Below are 20,343 nucleotides of genomic sequence, written 5' to 3' on the forward strand. Positions count from 1 at the left end.
GACATCCTTAGTTCGTTCCTAGAAGGTCCTTGGATCGTGCATAGGACGTCCTTAGGTCGTTCTAGGACGTACTTTTGATTGTTCCTAGGAGGTCTTTGGGTTATTCTTAGGACGTCATTGGGTCGCTTCTAGGACGCCTTAGGGTAGTTTCTATGATTCCCTTGGGTCGTTTCTAGGACGTGCTTGGGTCGTTTTCAAGACGTCCTTGGGTCGTTTTTAAGACGTCCTTGGGTCGTTTTTAAGACGTCCTTGGGTCGCTTGACCGAACTGATATTAGACGTCTTAAGGGACCGTACTTGAATTATGTAACGGCTAAATGGGGGCGGGTGGTTGAGACATTTGTTTACTATTTGTTGCGTTTATGGGGAGGGGGTGCTTCTTTCACGTACGTAATTTTTGCAAATTCTTCAAAATTTTTTTCTACGAAGAAAATTTTTTTTTATAAATTAGTAGCAAAATTACATCTTTTTTAATGAAAATGCAATTTTTTTGTTGAAAATTCAACTATATTCTAAAAAATTTTCATTCGTATAAAATTCTCCTGTTTGAGTAGAATTTTAATTTTTCTTGGACAAAAAAGCAACTTTTTGGTTAAAAACTCAAGAATCTCGTTAAAAGGTCATACTTTATGGTTAAAAATTCGACTATTCAGCAGACAGTTAGATTATTGTTTATAATTCTTATTTTGGTGTTGAAAAGTGAATTGGAAACTTCTTTGGATAAGAATTTCACTTCTTTTAAATGTTTTTTTTATAATTCATCCATTTTAGAAGAAATTTTATCTTTCTTGAATAAAAATGTAACTATTTGGTCGAAAATTTAACAATTTTCTCAAAGTCACACTATTTGGTTAAAAATTCTGCTGTTTTGTTGAAAATTTACTTTTAGTTTAAAATTTATATTTTGATGTTGAAAAATTAAATTTTTTCTAAATGAAAATTGAACTTTAAAAAACAGTTGTTTTCTTTTTAAAATGTATATGTTCCAGTATAAATTTGATCTTTTTTGAATAAAAATGAAACTATTTGGTAGAGAATTCAACTATTTTGTTAAAAATTCATCCTTTTTAGTTGAAAAAAATCGTCTTTTTGGATTGAAAATTCAATGTTGTTCGTAGAAACTTATTTCTTGTTAAAAAATTAATAGTTTGATCTTGAAAAGTCAATTGGAATATTTTTTAACAAAACATTCAACTAGTTTTATTTTTGTTGAAAATTTACCTTTTTCATTTAAAAAATCAACTACTTTAGTCAAAGTTACACTGCATTGTTAAAAAATGGATTTTTTTAGTCTCTGGTTAAAAAGTAAACGAAAATTTAACTGTTCAGTGGAAAAGTCTTCTTTTTTGGTTTAAAATTAATTTGTCCATTTTTTTAAGATTGATCTTTGTTGCTTGAAAATTCTCCATTTTTTGGTGAAAAAATAATTTTTTTGGATTGAAATTTTATTTTTGTTGCGTAAAAATACATCACTTTCGTGGAAAATTAGTTTTTTCTGAAGTTATTTTTTTTTTTTTAAACTTCAATTTCTTGTAGAGAAAATCCGCCCTTCTGCTTGAATGTTCAACAATTTAGATAAAATTTTATTTCTCGCCTCAGTAAAAGTCTTTATTCGTTAAAAATAATTTTTTTTTAAATTTCAAGATCCTTTGTTATTTGTATAAATTTAATCCTTTTTATTGAAAAATAAACTATGAAAGAGTATAAAAGGCATTTTTTGTTGTTTAAAATGAATTAATAAATTTGACAATTTATAATTTGTATCTGAAATACTGTATTATTCCTTTTATAAAAGATTCTATGTTGAAATTATTCCAGGATTAAAATACTGCTATTTTAATAATAATAGTTAAGTAAAATGGAAAATTATTTACGTAAAAATAAAAATAAAATATTTTGTTATGTTTTGTTACAGGGGGGAGGGGTATTAGAGAGGGTCTATAATCCGTTACGTATTTTAGGTACGGTCTCTTAAGAGCATTCCTAGGATGTCCAAAAAACATATTCCAAAAGAAGTTTCAGGATGTCCCACAGACGTTTCTAGGACAGCCCTTTTTTTTGCCCACTGGAGAGACTCAATATGAAACGCAGAAATTATTTTGATTCACAGGGGGCCCAAAAATTTGAAAATCCTGAAAACGTCCTTGGGACGTTCCTGGGACGTCCTATGTTAGCCTTGGGATGCTCTTAAGATGTCTAATGCCAGTACAAAAGATGTCTTGAGAACGTCCATGTCTCTCAGACGTCTTTAGGTCATTCTTAGGACATTGGACGTCTTAGAGACGTTCATTGGGCTGAAATAGGACGTCCTAGGTACGTCTCAAGTACGTTCTTGGGATTTTAATAGTTTTGTGCTCACTAAGAATATTGCTGCGGGTTTTGAATTAGGTATTGCAGCTGTAGGGCTTTTATTCTTAGTTACATTTTTTTCAATGTATGTTTACTTTTAATAATAATTATATTTTATTTTGTAAATATTTAACTAGCCGAAATAAATGTCAAATAAAAAATGTCACACTGGGATCCAAGAGTAAGCTCCGCTAAAGTACTAGATGCGAGACAAATCAGTATTGAATTATTGACATTTCTTACAAATGTTTAAATGTCTAAATAGGGACGAAAGTACTAGAAAAGTTTGCATTTTACTTTTATTTGAAATTTGCAAAAATGCTCTTGGGATCTAGGTTCCAGTCTACCCTATTTCAGCAGGCCTGTTTTAAGACAGAAGAGCAACAATATTGCCTTTTTCCAAATTTTCGCAAATGATCTTGAGATCTATGTTTCTAGAAGGCCCTTCTAGAATAAAACTCAGTTTTCAAAAAAACGTTCATTTAAACCCTAATTCAGCAGGAATTTATAGGACGATCATACTACGAAAATCACTTTTTTCATCATTTTCTCAAGTAATTATTGTATCTGTGTTTTTAAAAAGGTCCTCCTGAATAGAACTCAGTTTCCAAAAACAGTTCAAATATACCCCTTTTCAGCAAATTCTTTCTAAGAGAAAAATACTAGAAAAATTGCCCTTTTCAAAAGTTTCACACGTGATCATCGGATTTATGTTTCAAAAAGATCCTGTGAAAATAGAACTGTGTTTTCAGAATAGTTTAAAGTATACCCGGTTTCAGCAGGACATTTTGAAGAAAAAAGGGTCCAAAAATGGTAAATTTTTTTATCATTTTCACAAATAGTAATGATATCTACGTTCTAAAAAGTTCCTGCTAGAATAAAACTAAATTTCCAGAAAACGTTAAAGTGTACCCTGTTTCAGTAGGACTCTTTTAGGATCAAAATAATGGAAAATTTACATTTTTTCAAAATTTTCACAAGAGTTCAGTGGATCTATGTTTTTAAGAAGGTTCTCCCAGAATAGAAATGAGTAAAAAAATACCCCGATTCAGAAGAAAATTTTATCACAAAAATACTAGATAAACTGCTTCTTTTCATAATGTTGGCAAACAGTAATTATATCTAGGTCGAAAAGAAGGTTTTACGGCAATAAAAATAATTTTTCAAAAAGGTTCAAATATACCCTGTTTCAGAAGGACTTTTTCAGGCAAAATGGCCGGAAAGTTTCATTTTATTTATCTTTTCATAATTGTTGCAAAAAGTAATACGATTTATGTTACAAAAAGATACTACGTGCATAGAACTAAATTTCCAAAAAAGGTTCAAATATACCTTGTTTCAGCAGAACTTTTTTGGGACAAAAATGAGAGCAAACTTGCATTTTTTGAATTTTCACAATTGATCATGGGATATATGGTTTGAAGAAGGCCCTTCTATAATAGAACAGAATTTCCAAAAATGGTAAAATATACCCGGTTTCAGCAGGATTTTTTGAAGGAAAGTGATGCAAAAGATGAATGTTTTTAGAATTTCGACAAATAGTTATGGCATCTATGTTTCAAAAAGGTTCTACTGGAATAGAAATAAATTTAAAAAAAGATGGTTAGAAAATACCCTGTTTCAGCAGAACTTTTTTAGAATAAAAATACCAAAAAAATTGAATTTTTTCTTCATTTTCTTAAACTGGGATTGGATCTATATGTTACAAAAAGATACTAGCAGAATATTACGTAATTTTTAAAGAAATTTAAAAGATATCCTGTTTTGGCAGGACTTTTTTAGGACAGAAATACTTAGAAAATTATATTTTTTTTAATATTTACAAGTGATCACGTTAGGATTTATGTATTAGAAAAGTCCTCCAATATTCTTTGGATCTATGTTCAAAAGAGGTCCTACTACAACTTAACTGAATTCACAAATGGGTTCAAATATACCCTGTTTCAGCACAACTTTTTAGATCAAAAGTACCGAAAAAGATCCAATTCATTTATTGTTTTATAATTTTTGCGAAATGTTATATGATTTATGTTACAAAAAGATACTACTGGAAGAGAACTAAATTCCAAAAAATGTTAAATTATACCCTGTTTCAGTAGAACCTTCTGAAAAAAAGGTGCTGGAAAAGATGAATTTTTTCAAGGTTTGCACAAAAAGTAATGGGATCTATGTTAAAAAAGATCCTAGTAGAATATAACTATATTGATTTAAAGGTTTAAATATACCCTGTTTCAGCAAGATTCTCTTAAGATAAAAATTCATGAAAATTGGAACTTTTGTTTCTTGAAAATTTTCACGAGCGATCATGGGATCTTTGTTTTTAAAAAGGTTCTCCTAGAACAGAAGTCAGTTTTCAAACAAAAAATAATATATACCCTGTTTCAGGAGAAAATTTTCTGGATAAAAATACTAGGAAAATTATATTTCCAAACAATTTTAAAAGTGAAAATGGAATTCATGTTTCAAGAAAGTCCTTCTAAAATACAATTGAATTTCCAAAAGGGTTAAAATATACCCTGTTTCAGCAGTACTTTCTTAGGACAGAAATACTAGAAAAATTGCATTTTTTCAAAATGTTTACGAGTAATCAAGGGATTTATGTTTCAAGATGATCCTCCTAGAATAAAACTGTATTTTCAAAAAAGGTTTAAGTATACCCTGTGTCGGTAGGACCTTTCATAACAAAAAGTGCCGGAAAAGATGCATTTTTTTCATAATTTTCACGAAAAGTGATGGATCTATGTTCCAAAAAGGGCCTAACTAGAGCAGAACTAAATTTTCAAAAAATATTAATATATACCCTGTTACAGCAAGAATCCTGGAAAATTTACATTTTTTTCAAAATCTGTACAAGTGGTCATGGGATCTATGTCTTTAAGAAGGTCCGCCTAAAATAAAATTGAGTTTTGAAAAAATTAAAATATACTTTGTTTCAACGGAAGATTTTCCGGGCGAAAATATTGAAAAAGTTGAATTTTTTCATTTTCACAAGGGGACATGTGATTTATCTTTGTAGAAGGTCTTCCTAGAATAAAACAGAATGTCCACACAGAAAAAACCAAGAATAAAATTTGTTGCAGGAAATTTTTTAGAGCGATAATGTTTTGTTTAGCCAACTTCGCGTCTTTCAAAAACCATTTGTTTGTCTTGGAAAAACAAAAGAAAGTTTAACCGACATTTGTGTAAAGTTTATTCTGTGAAGTTAATTTTTGTTGCAGAGAATCTTTCGTCGGGAATCGATGTAAAGTTTATCTTCTGTTTTTTCTGTAAACAAAAAAGTTTAAATGTACCCTATTTCAGAAAAACTTGTATAGTACCATTTTACTTATTTTTTCATAATTTTCTAAAATAGTAACGGGATTCATGTTACAAAAAGGTTCTTCCCGAATAGAATTAAATAACCAACAAATGAAGAATATATCCTGTTTCAGCAGGCCTTTTTTTGAGGACAGAACTGCCGCAAAACTATCACTTAATATTCCAAACACTAAGCACAATTTAAAAAATGTAATCATTAAGTGAAACTTTTTCGGTATTTTTCTAGTACCTTAGTACCTGTTTGGACATTACAAGATTTTTAAGCAAAGTTGTTAGCGAAGTACGAGAGGAAACTATGTTACAGTAGGATTTAAGGAGAGCTAACTATTTTTTAAAATATTTATTTAAAAACTGTAGACAAAATCCATTATTTAGTTGCTCTTTATATTTTTAGGAAACAATAGTACAGTTATTTGTTCAAAGTTTTAATTCTCAAGTCCTAAATATTGTGGTTAAAGCTTTAGGAACAATTTTTTTTATTCCAATAAGTTTGCATAAATGATCCCAATGAAACTTTTTTCAATTCTGCTAGCAATAAAAAATGAAATAAAATATTTATTTCTATGTCTTTTAAATGCCAGAGCAAAGTTCACATATAGAGTATAATTTTATTTGCGTAATTTTCTTATATAATAGGCTACTATTGATTTTCATTTCAGCATTATAATTTGATTTTGCTGGAAATTTATTACAAGATGTAAGGTTTCAGTGAAATGGTTTGCAATATGCGAACACCCTACAAAGAAATATTGTATAAAACTTTTTTCATTCCTAACAAATCTGTAGCTTTCAGATATTTTCTCCTACATCTTTAAATGCAATTATCTTCCAAAATGATTTATTTCCCCATTTTTAAAAATATCAAAATTATTGCCAAAATCCGAGCCTTTCTCCAATTTAACAAACTCATATTCCATCAACTAACACAGAAATATTTTCTTGACACGTCAGGTGACCATCATGAGAATTACTACGGCCACGAGCCAAGAGGTAACCTTTCCCTGAAACTTACTTCTGTCCAAAACGTCTTTTACCACGCACACTTTAAAAACGCAGCAAGATGCACGTAGCCGTCGCATGTCTTAAATCTTAGTCGATAGATACGATTTCATTTATCTCGAAGGCTGCTAGAAGCGAAATTTCGTGAAGTAAATTGCTGCTGGGGTACCAATAAAGAGCACCTCAGGCTTCGTGAAAAAATTTTAAAATAGCCGAGCGAAGCGTGCGGAGAACCCCGGTTAGAAGGAGCGACATGCGTGTGCGCGCACGTCGAGCACGCACAGCAGGGAGTAGAATCCAAGGTCACCTGTGTGTCCAGCGTGCGTACTCACGCTTGTCGTTCCTTCCAATCGGGGTTCTCCGCACGTTCTGCGCTCAGCTATGTAAAATTGTTTTTTGCCTTGTGTTTTGAGGGGATGTTCTCACAAATAAAATTAACTTTTTCTTTTTGTGCCACCCTTAAAAGCATGTATCAGATTCTAGCAGGCGTCGAGCCACTTCTGCACTCAAAGATTTGAATCAGGTGATTTTGTTGAATCGATAGTCGTGATCAAGAAGTGAATTTGAGTACTTAAGGTACTTTATTTCATCCATACACACGTAGTATCATTTCCTCATATTGTGTTTCTTTTCAGCAACAATGTACGGATCAACACACTTGTACCCACCGCAGTGAGAGCGAGACACGCTTATACTTCCGCTTGTCCCGTTAGTTCACAGTCTCTCCTTTATACGAACGGTTTCTTTGTCACTCTGCACTCTTTGCTCATCTGCGCAACACACACAATCACTTTTTTTGTTTTTGTTTTTTTATATTATTTTTTTCTCATTCTTTTTACTGTTTCTGTTTATTTAATTACTCTTTCTCTTCCAGAGCTTACCGCGTGCACGTCATATGCTGCATTCAACCCCCATGTATCGCAATCGCGCGTGGATAACACACTAGTATACAGAAATGCTCACAATTGTTTGACTATGGTTTCTTTTTTTTTAGTAACATTACAACTTTCGAAGCGATAAATTAAAAAGTTATCCACGCGCTTCCTAAGCTACTACCAAAAATAACTTAGATAGAATCTAACTGTCGCGATCATAGAACAATAGAAGAGTAACAAAGATAAAAAATTAACTATCTACACAAGACACCAAGGAAGAAATTGGAATGAAGAGATGAACGGGAGGAATACGTAGATTAGGGTGGGTTGAAAATAAAAAATTATGGAATTAGAAATCGCTACGACTCGTAAAAGTAGTTTAATGGGGTCTTAAAAAAGTATAATTAATTTGTAATCGACAGATTCTACTCGTATTAAAAAAAAGGGTTTCGAAGCCTATTAAGGCATTAATTAATTCATTCGAATCTTCCTCTACAATACTTTCCTTCTCCTACTCCCCGAGTAGTCTTCTACATTCCCTTCCCTATCTAACCATTTAATCTTCTTTCCCCTACTTCTCCTCCTCTTGTTCCGCCTCACTTCTCCTACTTTACCTAATTTCTCCTAATTTACTCTATCCATATTTGCTCTTCTGTCTTGTACTTCACCTACTTCTCCTCTCATTCCGCCTGACTTCTCTTAATTTCTCCTCATTTACTCTATACAAATTTGCTCTTATTTCCTCTACTCTGCCTACTTCTCCGTCTCTCTTTCTGCATAACTTCCTCTACTTTACCTAATTTCTCCTCATTTACACTCTACACATTTGGTCATATTTGCCTTACTTTACTTACTTCTTCTTCTATCATTTCTCCTCTCTTGCCCTACTGTCCCAATCATTAGGTTCCTCAACTTTCCTTTCACTTCCCCTACTTTTAATTCCTTCATTTCCCCTTATTTTTATTACTTTCGGTCTCCACCTTTTCCCTCATTTCTATTGTTTCCCCTCCCATCATTTCCTCTCAATTCTCCTACCTTCCCTCTCCTCTTTCGATCTTATTTCTCTTACTAACTCTGCCCTTACTTTATCTTACTTCCCCTCTTCTAATTTTCTTTCACTTTACAAACTTTACCTTCCATCATTTCCCTTCATTTTCCCTAAATCTATTATTTTCATTCCATTAAATTTTCCTTACTTCCTCACCTCCTCTTCGAAAAAATAAGATGGACGGACGGACACCCGGCCAAAGCTATCAGATTTTTTCCTGGCACTACGAAGCTCTACAAAGTTTTTGTTTGCAGGGATTTTTAATTTTCTTGAGTTTATATTTTTTTACATTTCTGGACAAAAAAATGTATTTCACATTTTTTTCCGGATTTTAATTAATTTTTTTCTTAAAAGATAATTCCTATTTAGTTCACACCTATTTTCGGAAAAAATCTGTACACTTGTCAATTTTTTTCAAGCGTATTATGCCAAAAAATTTAAAAACTCGGAAAACAAGAAATTTTTAGGGTTTCGTAGTCCCGAGAAGAAACCCTTACATTTTCGGTCGGGTTTCCATCCGACGCACATTTTTGAAGGAGGGGAGGTAAGGGGAATTGAGGGTAAATGATGTAAGTGAATTCTGGGAATTAGTGGAAACGATGGTAAATAAAAGGAGGTAATTTAGAAGAAATGAAAGCAAATGAGCTGAGGAAAAGTAGGAGATTTGAGAGAAAATGTTGGAAGTGGATGTAGGGGAAATGATCGAAAATGATTGGATCGAAAGTAGGGTGAGTAAGGGAAAATGAAGAAACGAAAAGTAGGGGTTTTAAGAGATAATAGTTGTACGGGAAGTGAGATTTGTGAAATTTAAAAAGTGAGGAAAATTAAAGGAAATGTGTAGATAGAAAATTAGGGAAAATGAGGGAGAGTAGTGGAAGTTAGCGAAAATTACAGGAAATTAAGAGAATGGAGTTATGGGGAAACGGGTTGGATTGAAAATAGGATGAGTGAGGGAAAATGAAGGAAGGAAAAGTATGAGTAATCTGAGAAAATGGCGGTAGGGAAAGCGAGAAGAGTGAAATTAGAATGAGTGAGGAGAATTAAGGGAAATGTGTAGATCGTAAATTAGGGCAAAGGATGAAGAGTAGTGGAAGTAAGCACAAGTGATAGAAAATTAGGAGAGTGAAAGTAAGCGGAAAGTATAGGAAATTAGGAGAATTCAACTACAGGAGGCAGGGATAATAAGAAAGAAAGTAGGGGGAGTAAGGGCAAATCAAGAAGAAGAAGAAGAAGTAAGGCAAGTGAGTGTGAGAGGAAGTAGGTGAAATTATTAGAAATAGTGATGAGTATAAGAGGGGCAAGGATTGTTCAAGTAGCGAGGAGAGGAGGAAGCAAAGAAGGGAAATGTTGGGAAAGGGAGGGCGAATGTTGAAGTAAGAGGTGGGGAAGTAGGGGCAGTAGGGACAGTAGGGGTTTAGGCGAGGGATAGTATGAGAGGTTCAACGAATAAATGAAGGTCCTAATAGGTTATGAAACACTATAAAGTAGGTACGCGGCGCCTATTATAATTAATTTCTTAAAAATTTATTTATTAAGTAATTATACTTTTTTAGGTTACCAATACGATATTTTTTCACATTGTAGCGATTTTATATTTCAGAATCTTTCATTTTTAATCTATCCTATCGTAGATTCAATAAAATGGCTAATGGTTTTTAAAGAAGTGGCGCACAGTCGAAACAAAAATGATTACCCTTTTTGGACAAATATCGGCCGATTGCTCAATTCATAAAGAATTTGAATTTTTCTTTAGAAATAATCATAATTTAGAAGAAAGTCGTGTTTAACTTTTCAGCAACACTATTTCTTTTAAGGCTTCCAAATCCATTAAAACATTTAACAAAGCAGCGTAACAACTAATTTATAATAATTTTAAGAAACTTATAGTGAAAAACAGTTGTGACTGCCATTTCTTATGAAAATTAAAAACCGTTAAGAATTGAGAAATCTAAATATGTTTGTTCAAAAAGATCATTTTTGCCCACTGTGTGGCGCATGGTGGGGGAAAAAGTTTGTGTAAATAAATCCATTTTTTACGTTATTCATTTGATTTGGAAGTTTTTTTTCCAATAAAAGATCTTTGAATTTTATAAAGATTCGTTTCTTTAGATTTTTTATATCAAATTTGGTTACTTATGTATTTAACCACAAATTTTACTTTTCTTTACTTTTTAGAAGTACCATTTTCTTTAAGATTTCTAGATTTGTAAAGAAGAGACTTTTATCTGCCCTAAAAATATCTTGAAACAATTTTCATGCTATTTTACAAATTAACAAAAATTATAAATTATTTAAACCGTTTTTATGAAAAAATGCAGAAATAATTTCGAAATTAAGCAAGTTTTCATTGAAATGAAATAGTCGAAATGTAATGAATAGTGTAGGCTAAAATTGGATTTATTTATGGTTTTTTTTGCCTCACTCTATGGTGTAAAATGACAAATTGGGTATTATTTCTAAAGTGTACCCACTAAAAAAATCAAGTTTGGCCGATAAAAGTCACACTTGGGCAAGTTATTGCGCTATTGGATAATAGAGTTGCTGAAAATATTTTTTTTCATTTTGATAATTATTTATTAAGGGGCCGGGGGGGGGGGGGGCTAAGTCTTTTGATGGGGTAGCAAGAAATTCGTTCAATACATTTTTGGTAGTTTTTTGTACGCTCTTCCCATTAATTTTTGATATTCTCTAATAAACCTTAACTATCTTTATATATAAAAAATTCCTTTTTTCAAAAAAGTCAAATTCATTAGGAAATTTATTTTTAAAGTTTTAATTTTGTTAATGCACACAAAAATTTCAAAATTTTCACCGCCTCTTTCTCAATAAATATTTATTTATATGACAAAAATGGTTTCTCATAGGACATATTTAACTAAGAAAGATAAAGAAGTTGAATTTTAAAGAAAATAATATAAATTTTCAACAAAAGAAAATAAATTTGCAGCAAAAAATATTGTAGTTAAATTTTAAGTTGCAGAAATTATTTTAAAAATATATATTTTTTCAACCAGTGCTATTCAACAAAAAATTTTTTTTAACAAAATAGTTGAATCCTCAGTTAAAGAGATAAATTAAAAAAAAAACTTTCCATAAAAAAGACAAATTTTCAACCGATAAGTTGAGTCTTGAGTTGACTTTTTAACTATTTAATTATTCAAACTATTTTTAACCTAAAATTGGATCTTTAAATTTTTCGTTCAAAGCATTAATTTTCAAAAAAAAGAAGAATTTTCAACTAATTATATTCCATCATGAGAGAAAAAGTTTTCACAGAACATTTAAATTCTTAACCAAACTGATGAATACCAAAAATATAAATTTTCTACATAATAATTAAAGTTTTAAGTTATAGAGGATAAATTTTCATTTTTAAATGGAATATTTGAATTTCCAGATAAAAAAATTAATAAAAAAATAAATGTTAAAAAAATAGTTAATTTTTAAAATAAATAGTTTAATTTTTGATCATAGGGCTTATTTTTCTTACAAACAAGTTGAAGTTTAAGCTAAAAATATGAATTTCCAACCAACTAATTTAATTTTGAATTAAGTAGACGATTTTTCAACAAAAAATTAATTTTAACCAAACATGTAATATCTAATATTTCAAACGCCAAAGCTTTTAATTCAAAATAAAATAAGAGTAAAATTCAACTAAAATATATGAGTTTTCAGAAAAATATTTAATACCTCAGTCAAAACCTTCCTAATTTTTATTGAAGCAGTTGCATTTTTAACCAAAAGAGTATTAATTTTTGATTTCGAAGATAAATTTTCTACCAAAAAAGATAACTTTTTGACAAAATACACGAATTTGCAACTAGAAAAGATCAGTTTTAAATTTAAAACAACAATTTTTGACCAATGATGTGAAATTTAAACTAAATTGATGAATCTTAAAAAATAATAATAATGAATAAATGAAGAAAAAAGTTCAAGATTCAAACTAATACTTAAACTTTTAACCAAAAAGCTGTGTTCTTAACAAAGAAGATTTATTTTCTATCAAAAAAGAATTGTCAAAAAAATAAATGTACTTTCAACCAAGTACCAAGAATAGTTTAAGCGAAAGACCTAGAAAAGTAGAATTTTTTTGAAAGAGGGTAAAAAAATTTACATGTTTGAAAAAACTCAAATTGGTAATTTAGTTTATGGGCCCCTAATGTGTTGAGTTAACCTGCCATCAAAGTTAATTTTGAATTACATCAATGTTCTCAATAAAAAAAATTCTAAAGAATTCAATTCAAAGTATTATCATGCTAGTCTCAAATAAGGTTAACTAATTATTTATTGCTTAATTGACTATTAAATAAAATTGAATTGAGATTTTGTATTTACAAAAGGATAGCTGTTCACTTGAGTGTCACATGCAATTTAAAGAAGGGATGACTCAAAAATTACTAAAAATAGTGTCGCGTTATATCAGGACCAGTGCTCCCAATAATGGCCTGGTGCACTACTACGCATGAGTCAATCAAAAACATTTCATTGATAGAGAATAGAGATTTAATTGAACAGGTACTTATTCTCTTCTCTCTACCAATGGCAAACTTTTCTTCACGCATGCTCAGTATTGCTCTGGACCCTGTTGAGAGTAGCCCCTGTAAGTTACCATGAATTTCCTTGTTTATCTTTCAGTGCGAAGTACCAGTAAACGTCCGCTAGGGGCGCTACATTCCCCTCCACCACGGGCAAGTCTCTTAGCAACGATAAGATGCACACAAACGCCTGGTGAATGCGTGCATCTCATCGTTGATGGCAGCTTGTCAGTGGTAAAGGAAAATGTGGCGCCCCCAGCGACGTTTACTTGTACTTCTAGCCCAAAGCACTGATGTGGGCGCTGCCTTATCTACTATCCAATAGCAAAACAGTTTGCCCAATTTGGACTCAAATCAGAAGAGCTTGGTTTTTTGTAGTGGGTACACTTGGAAAATATTACCCCAAAGGGGTGTCGCATCATCCACTGAATTTTGTTTTTGAGCAAAAGCTCATGTGCTCTTCTTTTGTTCGGTTTGAAAGTCCTGGATCCGGTGGCTGCCACGGGAATTATCCGAAAAGAGGGCAAGGTCACCTTAAGTGGGGCCTCTAAGTCCAAGTCAAGGGAGTCGAATTAATTCATTCCCGCTGGCCCCTTTGATTTGAGAGATGCCCATCTGCTCACAGAAGTCTCCCGATTCTTGTGGACCAATTTTCGACCAATTGTCAATTAATAAGACAGAGTGGCTTTAGGCCTGGATCGATTTGTGTGCGCGCGTTGTAAGTACAATGGGTAATTGATGATGCATGGGCCCAAATGAGACCAATTTTTTCATACCCGAAACATTGCCCTCCCTGGAAAAAAGAGTTTGTCCATTTTCCACTTCACGGTGACTCATTCTTCAGCGGCATCCGATCAAAAAATTACATTTACCTTACAGACCTCGGACTCGAGCAATATTTACCTATTAAGTTAGTTAGTAAAGAAAATTGATTAACATTAAGTCAAAAATTCAAACAGTGTAATCTTGTTGACCAGGGTTGACAAAAGCGAGACGATAAAAAACCTGCCTCAGCCCGGATTCGAACCGGCAACGCCATTATACATGAGTCAAGCATATATCAATTACACCATAGATGCTGTGAAGAAGAAGAAAGAAATGGTCTGTCACAGTATCGATGGCGTAATTGGTTAACGCTCCACTCATGTATAGTGGCGTTGCGGGTTCAAATCTCTGATAAGACAGAAAATTGATTTAAATCGAAAAAAAAGATTCGTTGGCTCTCAGTAAAAAAATCTTTTATTTAAATACGAGCATTATATTGATTTAAAGAAATGTTTTTCTGTTAAAAAGAAAATTTTTATTTGATTTAAATTGTTTTTTTTCTATTCTGCAGTTATTTTTGGTTAAATGAAAACACTAATTAAAAAACGGTTTCTCTATTTAAAGACAAATATTTTTCCGAGCGTATTCTTTGCCTACACAGAAAAAACTATGGGTTCTAAATGTTGCAGGTAGGTCAAGCAGGGTAAACGCAAGTTAGTTTTAATAAACTGAGGTAAACTTTCCTGGCTGAATCAAAGATTTCTCCGCGGACTCCGCTAGAGTTACTGCGAAAAGCTTGCCTCACTTACGGAAAGTTTGGCTCATCTCACGAGATGTTTTCCTCACTTCACGGAAAGTTTTCCTCACTCTACGGAAAGTTTACCTCTCTTTGGATTACTTGCAACTTTTCGTATCAACAGTTTTTCCCCGCGCATTAGTTACTATTAGTTACTATTAACGCTACTATGTAGATTTTATACGACTTTTCTGACTATTTTTGAAGTGTATAGTCAGTCCGAGGTCTGAACTTGTTCACGTTAATATGTTTTTTGACAAATCACGCAACCCTTAAACGACCCACTTACAAAAAAATGACATTTAGAATAGCGTAATCCCATTAAGCATTAGCGATCGCGAACTGAGAACGACAACACCTTGGATTGGAGTTCAAAGGTGGCGGCGGGCCAGGATTTGGACCAGTCGAATTTTTCGCGCCAAAAATTTTTCCTAAGTGGCAGCTAATCAAAAAATACGTAATGATTAGTTGCAATTACTAAACTACTAAACAATATTTATTTTTTATTGGATGTATGATATTCAAAGAATTTAATGAAACAATATGTAGCAGTTTATTCGTTAGTGCACAATTTCTTTAATTTAATCAATTATTTAATTCCTTATTTTTTTCTAGTCTACCTTGTCAAGTAATATTAATTGTGATCTGTGATGGGTATAGTTACTTAAAAAAAATCTAGTTTTCGTCATTGTTACGATTTCAAAAAGTAACTTTATTTAGTTACTTTTGAAACCAAAACTATTGGAAAGTTGTATTTGCACATATTTTAGAAATTTTTCGCTTTCATGTTAAAAATAATTTTTGATGACCAAAAAACTTTGATTGACCATTTATTTGTTTCACGAAATTTTAGTAAAAAATTTAGAGTAGTTAAAAGATTAAAGAGAAAGATTCAAAATAAAAATAAATAACTTAAAATCTCCCAGATTATTTTTTAACAATTTTAGTAATCATTGCAAATCGTTTAAGATAATCCCAAAAAATATTAAAAATTATATTTCCAAAACTTCCAAAATCTACATTGTGTTTCAGATATTTCGAAATATTTCCAAATTTCAAAATAGGTTAAAAGTCCTGCAAAATTGACAAAATTTCGTTGAGATCTTGGAGATACAGTTTCGAAAATTTTTGAAACATTTTACAATCTTTTTAAATACTCTAAAAATAAATTATTGAAAATTATTAAAAAGCATTTTTTAACCTTCAAAAATTTACATTTTGTTATAAATTTATTGAAATCTTTTTCAAATTAAAATTATTTTCGAATCTTTTTAAAACCTCTAAACATTCTTAATATTTTTCCAAATGATTCAAATTTTTCCTAAAATTTAAAAAAATTCTTCATGAAAAAAAATTGCCTTTAAATCTTCAAGATTCGTTTAAGACAATTTCGGAAATCTATTTAAATGATGAGATCTTTTCAAATATTATGTTTTAAAACTTCAAATATGTTTCAAATTATATCATAACTTCAAAATGTCTTTTTATATTATTTATATTTTTCGAAAACTTTTGAAAAGTTCCGTAAAATAAAAAAAATCTAAAACCTTGCAGATTCTTTTTAACAAATTTTGGAAATTCTTTTTAATACATTGTGTTAAAAAAATTGAAAAATCTTTTTAAGTTTTAAATTATTTTCGAATTTTGCAAAACTTGTATATATCTCCTAAACTTCGCACAATTGTTTCTGAAATTTTGCATCGCTGCAAATTTGAAAAATTTGGCTTTCAAATATTCGACAATTTTTTGCAAAATGATAAAAGTTTATGTAAAATGTCTTCTAATTTTCTCTTACATCTAGAAAGTCACACCTCTTTTTTCGAACGATTCCGTCAGTCCGGGTCAATATAACCCAGTGTGACTGTCTAGGGTTCAAATTAATTTGGTATAACACTTTAAAAAATGCTATTAGTATAGGAAAGGCATTTAGTCACGAGAGTAATTTAAAAGTTAACAATTACTATTGTTATAAACAGTTTTCCTGATAAAATATTCAACTTTGTGCTTTTTCAAATTTCTACTTCCGTCAATCGTTTGATTTGCAGCAAATATTCCTTAAAATAATATATTTTTGATAATATTTGTTATAATGTAACAGTTTCAGTTTTTATAATCCATTAAATTATAATAATAAGTTAATCGTAGATAGTTATTTAAAAAAATTAATAAACAATTAATGAATATTGAGTTGAAGAAATATTTTAACATAATTGGGAATTATTTCATTAACTTTCATTCATTTCAATAATGTTTTTCTCTTGAAAATCTTAAAAAATTACTATTTTACGGAATTAATGGAATTAATTAAATTAATTAACTACCTTTGACAAAAAATATAAGTTTCATTACTACTTAAATATAAAGTTAATTTTTATAAATAATAGCTTTTCTCTGTGTGCAGGATGAACAAATTTTTAAACAGATTAGAGATTGTTCAAACAATGATCAAAGATGCCATACAAAAAATGTTACTTTTATCATACGTTAATTGTGTTAATAACTTCAGAAAAAAACTTTTTACTATCAACAGGAAAAAAATGATGAAGAAAATGTAAATTCTTTAAATCATGGCCAGATATGCTAATTTTCAAATATTATTTTTGGAATTCATCAACTGTTTCATTCATCTCGAAAAATAATAACTTTTAATTATTTAAAGGGGAGAAAAAATGGTTTAAACCAATAATAACTGTTTAAAAAATATAACTTAGTTTAAAAATACTTAAAAACTTGTTACTTCTCAGATATAAATAACTAATTTAGAAATACTTTTAAAAAACTTGTTTTTAGCATAAATTTGATATAAAACTGATATTTTGGAATTTTTTGAGCATTTTCTGGGTACAATACAAAAAGGTTAAGGGTGTTAAAATTAAGTGTTAATGAGTCAATGTTACTCCTTGAACATCTTTAATTTGAACTTATTCGTTGATTCAATAAAAATAAAAAAATCGGTGCAAAAACAACAAGATGTATTTATTGCCATAAAAAAAGGACTTGTGAACTAAATTTCGAAAGTAACTAAAAAATAGCGATTTTCATAGTTACTGTTACTCAAAAAGTTTAACTAGTTACCAAATCTTTGCTTACTTAGAAAAGTAAGTTCCTTACAAAAAAAATAACTAGTTAAAAAAAAAGTAGTTACTCCCCATCACTGATTGTATCCACGAATATTTGTTTGTTTAAATATCTGTCGTAAAATTAAAGATTATAATTTTTGTAGTTACTTGTCCGACATGTCCGATAGTCATCCGGATGTAGTGATTTTATTTTTAATCTTCAGTAACTCCTACGCTTGCACGGCCTATCTGTGTATATGTGTGTGTGGCTTTCTTTTGAACAACTATATAGCTACCGTAATATGCCTTGGCTTGTGCTTTTAATTTTAATTAACTTTTTTTAAGCATGTGAAAGTCTAGTTACATCTAAGATATTTTTACAATAAAGAAAAGAAAGAATTCTGTGAAACTGGAATCAAATTAAATTCTTTAAACTTATAGGGTGAGAGTATTAAATAGCCTAAATGGCTTACCATGATTGTTACCAGCCATGCCGAAGGAAAAGGATCTGCTCGGTTCTGCTTTTCGGTGGAGCTTACGACAGATTCTTTTCTTTCGATTATTGAATAAAAAATAAAGTTTTTTACGAAAACAGCTTTGGATTCTATTTGCTTGGTTCTGTTCGGTTCTGCTTTTGGGTCAACGTAACGAGGAAACAAAAAACTATTGCGAATTTAGTACCTAAAGAACGGAAGTTTTTTGCTTTGTCGTTAGGTTTACCTAAAATGATAACAAAGCAAAACCGATCAGAAAATAAAACCAAAGCTATTTTTGTAGAAAATTGTGTTTTTTATTCAATAAACAAAAGGAAAAAATTGTTCTAATTCCAGCACTGCGATAAAACAGCAGTGTCTATCAGCTTTTGCTTCCCTGACTTACCATGCATGGTCGGTAACAAGTATGGTAAATCTCGGAAGGAAAAGCCGATGTAGAAAGCTATGTTTACGTAGTGCTTCTAATAGGACAATTTTTTTCATTTAGATTATTGAATAAAAAATACAATTTTGTACGAAAAAAGCTTTAGGTTCTGTTCTGCTCGGTTCTGCTTTAGACGAACCTAACGACAAAACTGAAAACTACCATCCTCCAGGAATCAAGTTCCTAGTTGTTTTATCGTTAGATTCGCCTAAAAGCAGAACCAACAACTCTTTTGTTGTGCCTTTTTTCTTTCGAACATTAAATACAAAATACAATTTTCTACGAAAAGAGCTTTGAATTCAGATTAGAAAATTTCGATTTACCGATGATTTCAACAGGCCTTAAGGACATTTATTGCTGTTTGGTGTTTGAATGCCTCAGATGGAAAAAATACTCAACAGAGTCAATGCTGATTGATGCATAATTGATTGACCATAATTTTTTTTTCGAAAACAACGGAATTATTCTGGATTAAAATAAAATTTAAATAATTTTTTATTGTAATTTAATGCTCTCGTTCTTAGGAAAATATTAAGAAAATATGAAGCCAAATAAAAAAGTATTTTATAATTAAATACTAATTTCATAGTCTCCTAATTCTTTCTTTTCCGCCAGTTTTATAAAAACCATGCAGTGAATAGTTATTTAAACAGAAAATTTAGAGTTATTACAAGAGATATTATAACTCGGAGTACATTTAATTTTTTAAATTGCTGATGAGATTAAAATGAAATTTTTTGAAGTAAACATAACTTGTTTACTGCATTCTATCTTTAGGAAGGAAGCGATTTCAAAGCGTAATACAGGAAGTAGAAACAGAAATAGAACAGTTTTTTGTTCCGTTAAGCATTCTAAGAATGGTATTTCTTATTCTAGAAATTCTATTATTCCATTCTATTCTATTATAGTAAGAGTAATTCTGTTAGTAATAAAAGTGAAAATGCTCTAAAATTCTCTAAAAACAGGGGAAACATTTTTTAACGATTCAACAAAATACATACATTTTTACCTTTGAAACAGTTAGATTTTCAGTATTTAAAATTAATTTAAACAAACAAACTAAATTTCAATAAAATAGTTGAATTTTTAAGAACAAATAAATTTTGTTGCAAAGTCTTGTAAACACATAGTTGCATTTCTGATTTAAAAAAACGACTCTTTAACAAAATATCATGTACTTTTGACCAAATAGTTTAGTTCAAGTTTTAGCCAACGAAAGGAATTTTAAATAAAGGAGTTCATATGTAAAAAAAATTAGCATTAATAATATAGAAGCTGGAATTTGTAATAAAGAAGACAAATTTTTTAACCAAGAATACTGAATTTTAATTTTCTACCGGAAAAGATTATTTTTAAACCAAAAATAGAATTTTTCAATTTTCAATTAACAAAATTAATTTTCAACTAAAAAGTGTTTAACAAATTATAAAAATTTTGAACAAACAGACGCATTTCAACAAAATACATACATTTTTAACATAATAGTTGAATTTTCCAATAAATGAATTTTGAACAAAATAGTTCAACTTCGAACTAAAAGGATTATTTTTCTACTAAGAAAGACCAATTTGAAAGAAAAGAGTAAAATTTGTAACCAATAAGATTATTTTTCTACCAAACACGATGGATTTTTAACAAAAGGAATCAAATTTCTATTAAATAGCTGAATTTTCCAC

At 30.3% G+C, this 20,343-nt stretch overlaps 1 protein-coding gene across 6 annotated transcripts in view; it reads left to right on the plus strand.

Annotated features, from left to right (window-relative positions):
- Nucleotides 1–20,343, plus strand: part of LOC117182302 (voltage-dependent L-type calcium channel subunit beta-2) — a 114,090-nt gene that overhangs the window by 88,187 nt on the left and 5,560 nt on the right. For 4 of the 6 annotated variants that reach the window (XM_033375461.1, XM_033375447.1, XM_033375478.1 and 1 more), the window contains one exon: nt 6,618–6,656. The exons of 1 other annotated variant lie outside the window; for it this stretch is intronic. In XM_033375461.1, coding sequence (XP_033231352.1) covers nt 6,618–6,656 — 39 coding nt within the window. Of the gene's footprint in view, nt 1–6,617; nt 6,657–7,300; nt 7,374–20,343 lie in introns of all 6 variants that reach the window. One more of the 6 variants, XM_033375486.1, reaches the window with a different exon arrangement.

Source organism: Belonocnema kinseyi, chromosome 2, assembly GCF_010883055.1.
Source record: "Belonocnema kinseyi isolate 2016_QV_RU_SX_M_011 chromosome 2, B_treatae_v1, whole genome shotgun sequence".
NCBI classification, from domain to species: Eukaryota; Metazoa; Arthropoda; class Insecta; order Hymenoptera; family Cynipidae; genus Belonocnema; species Belonocnema kinseyi.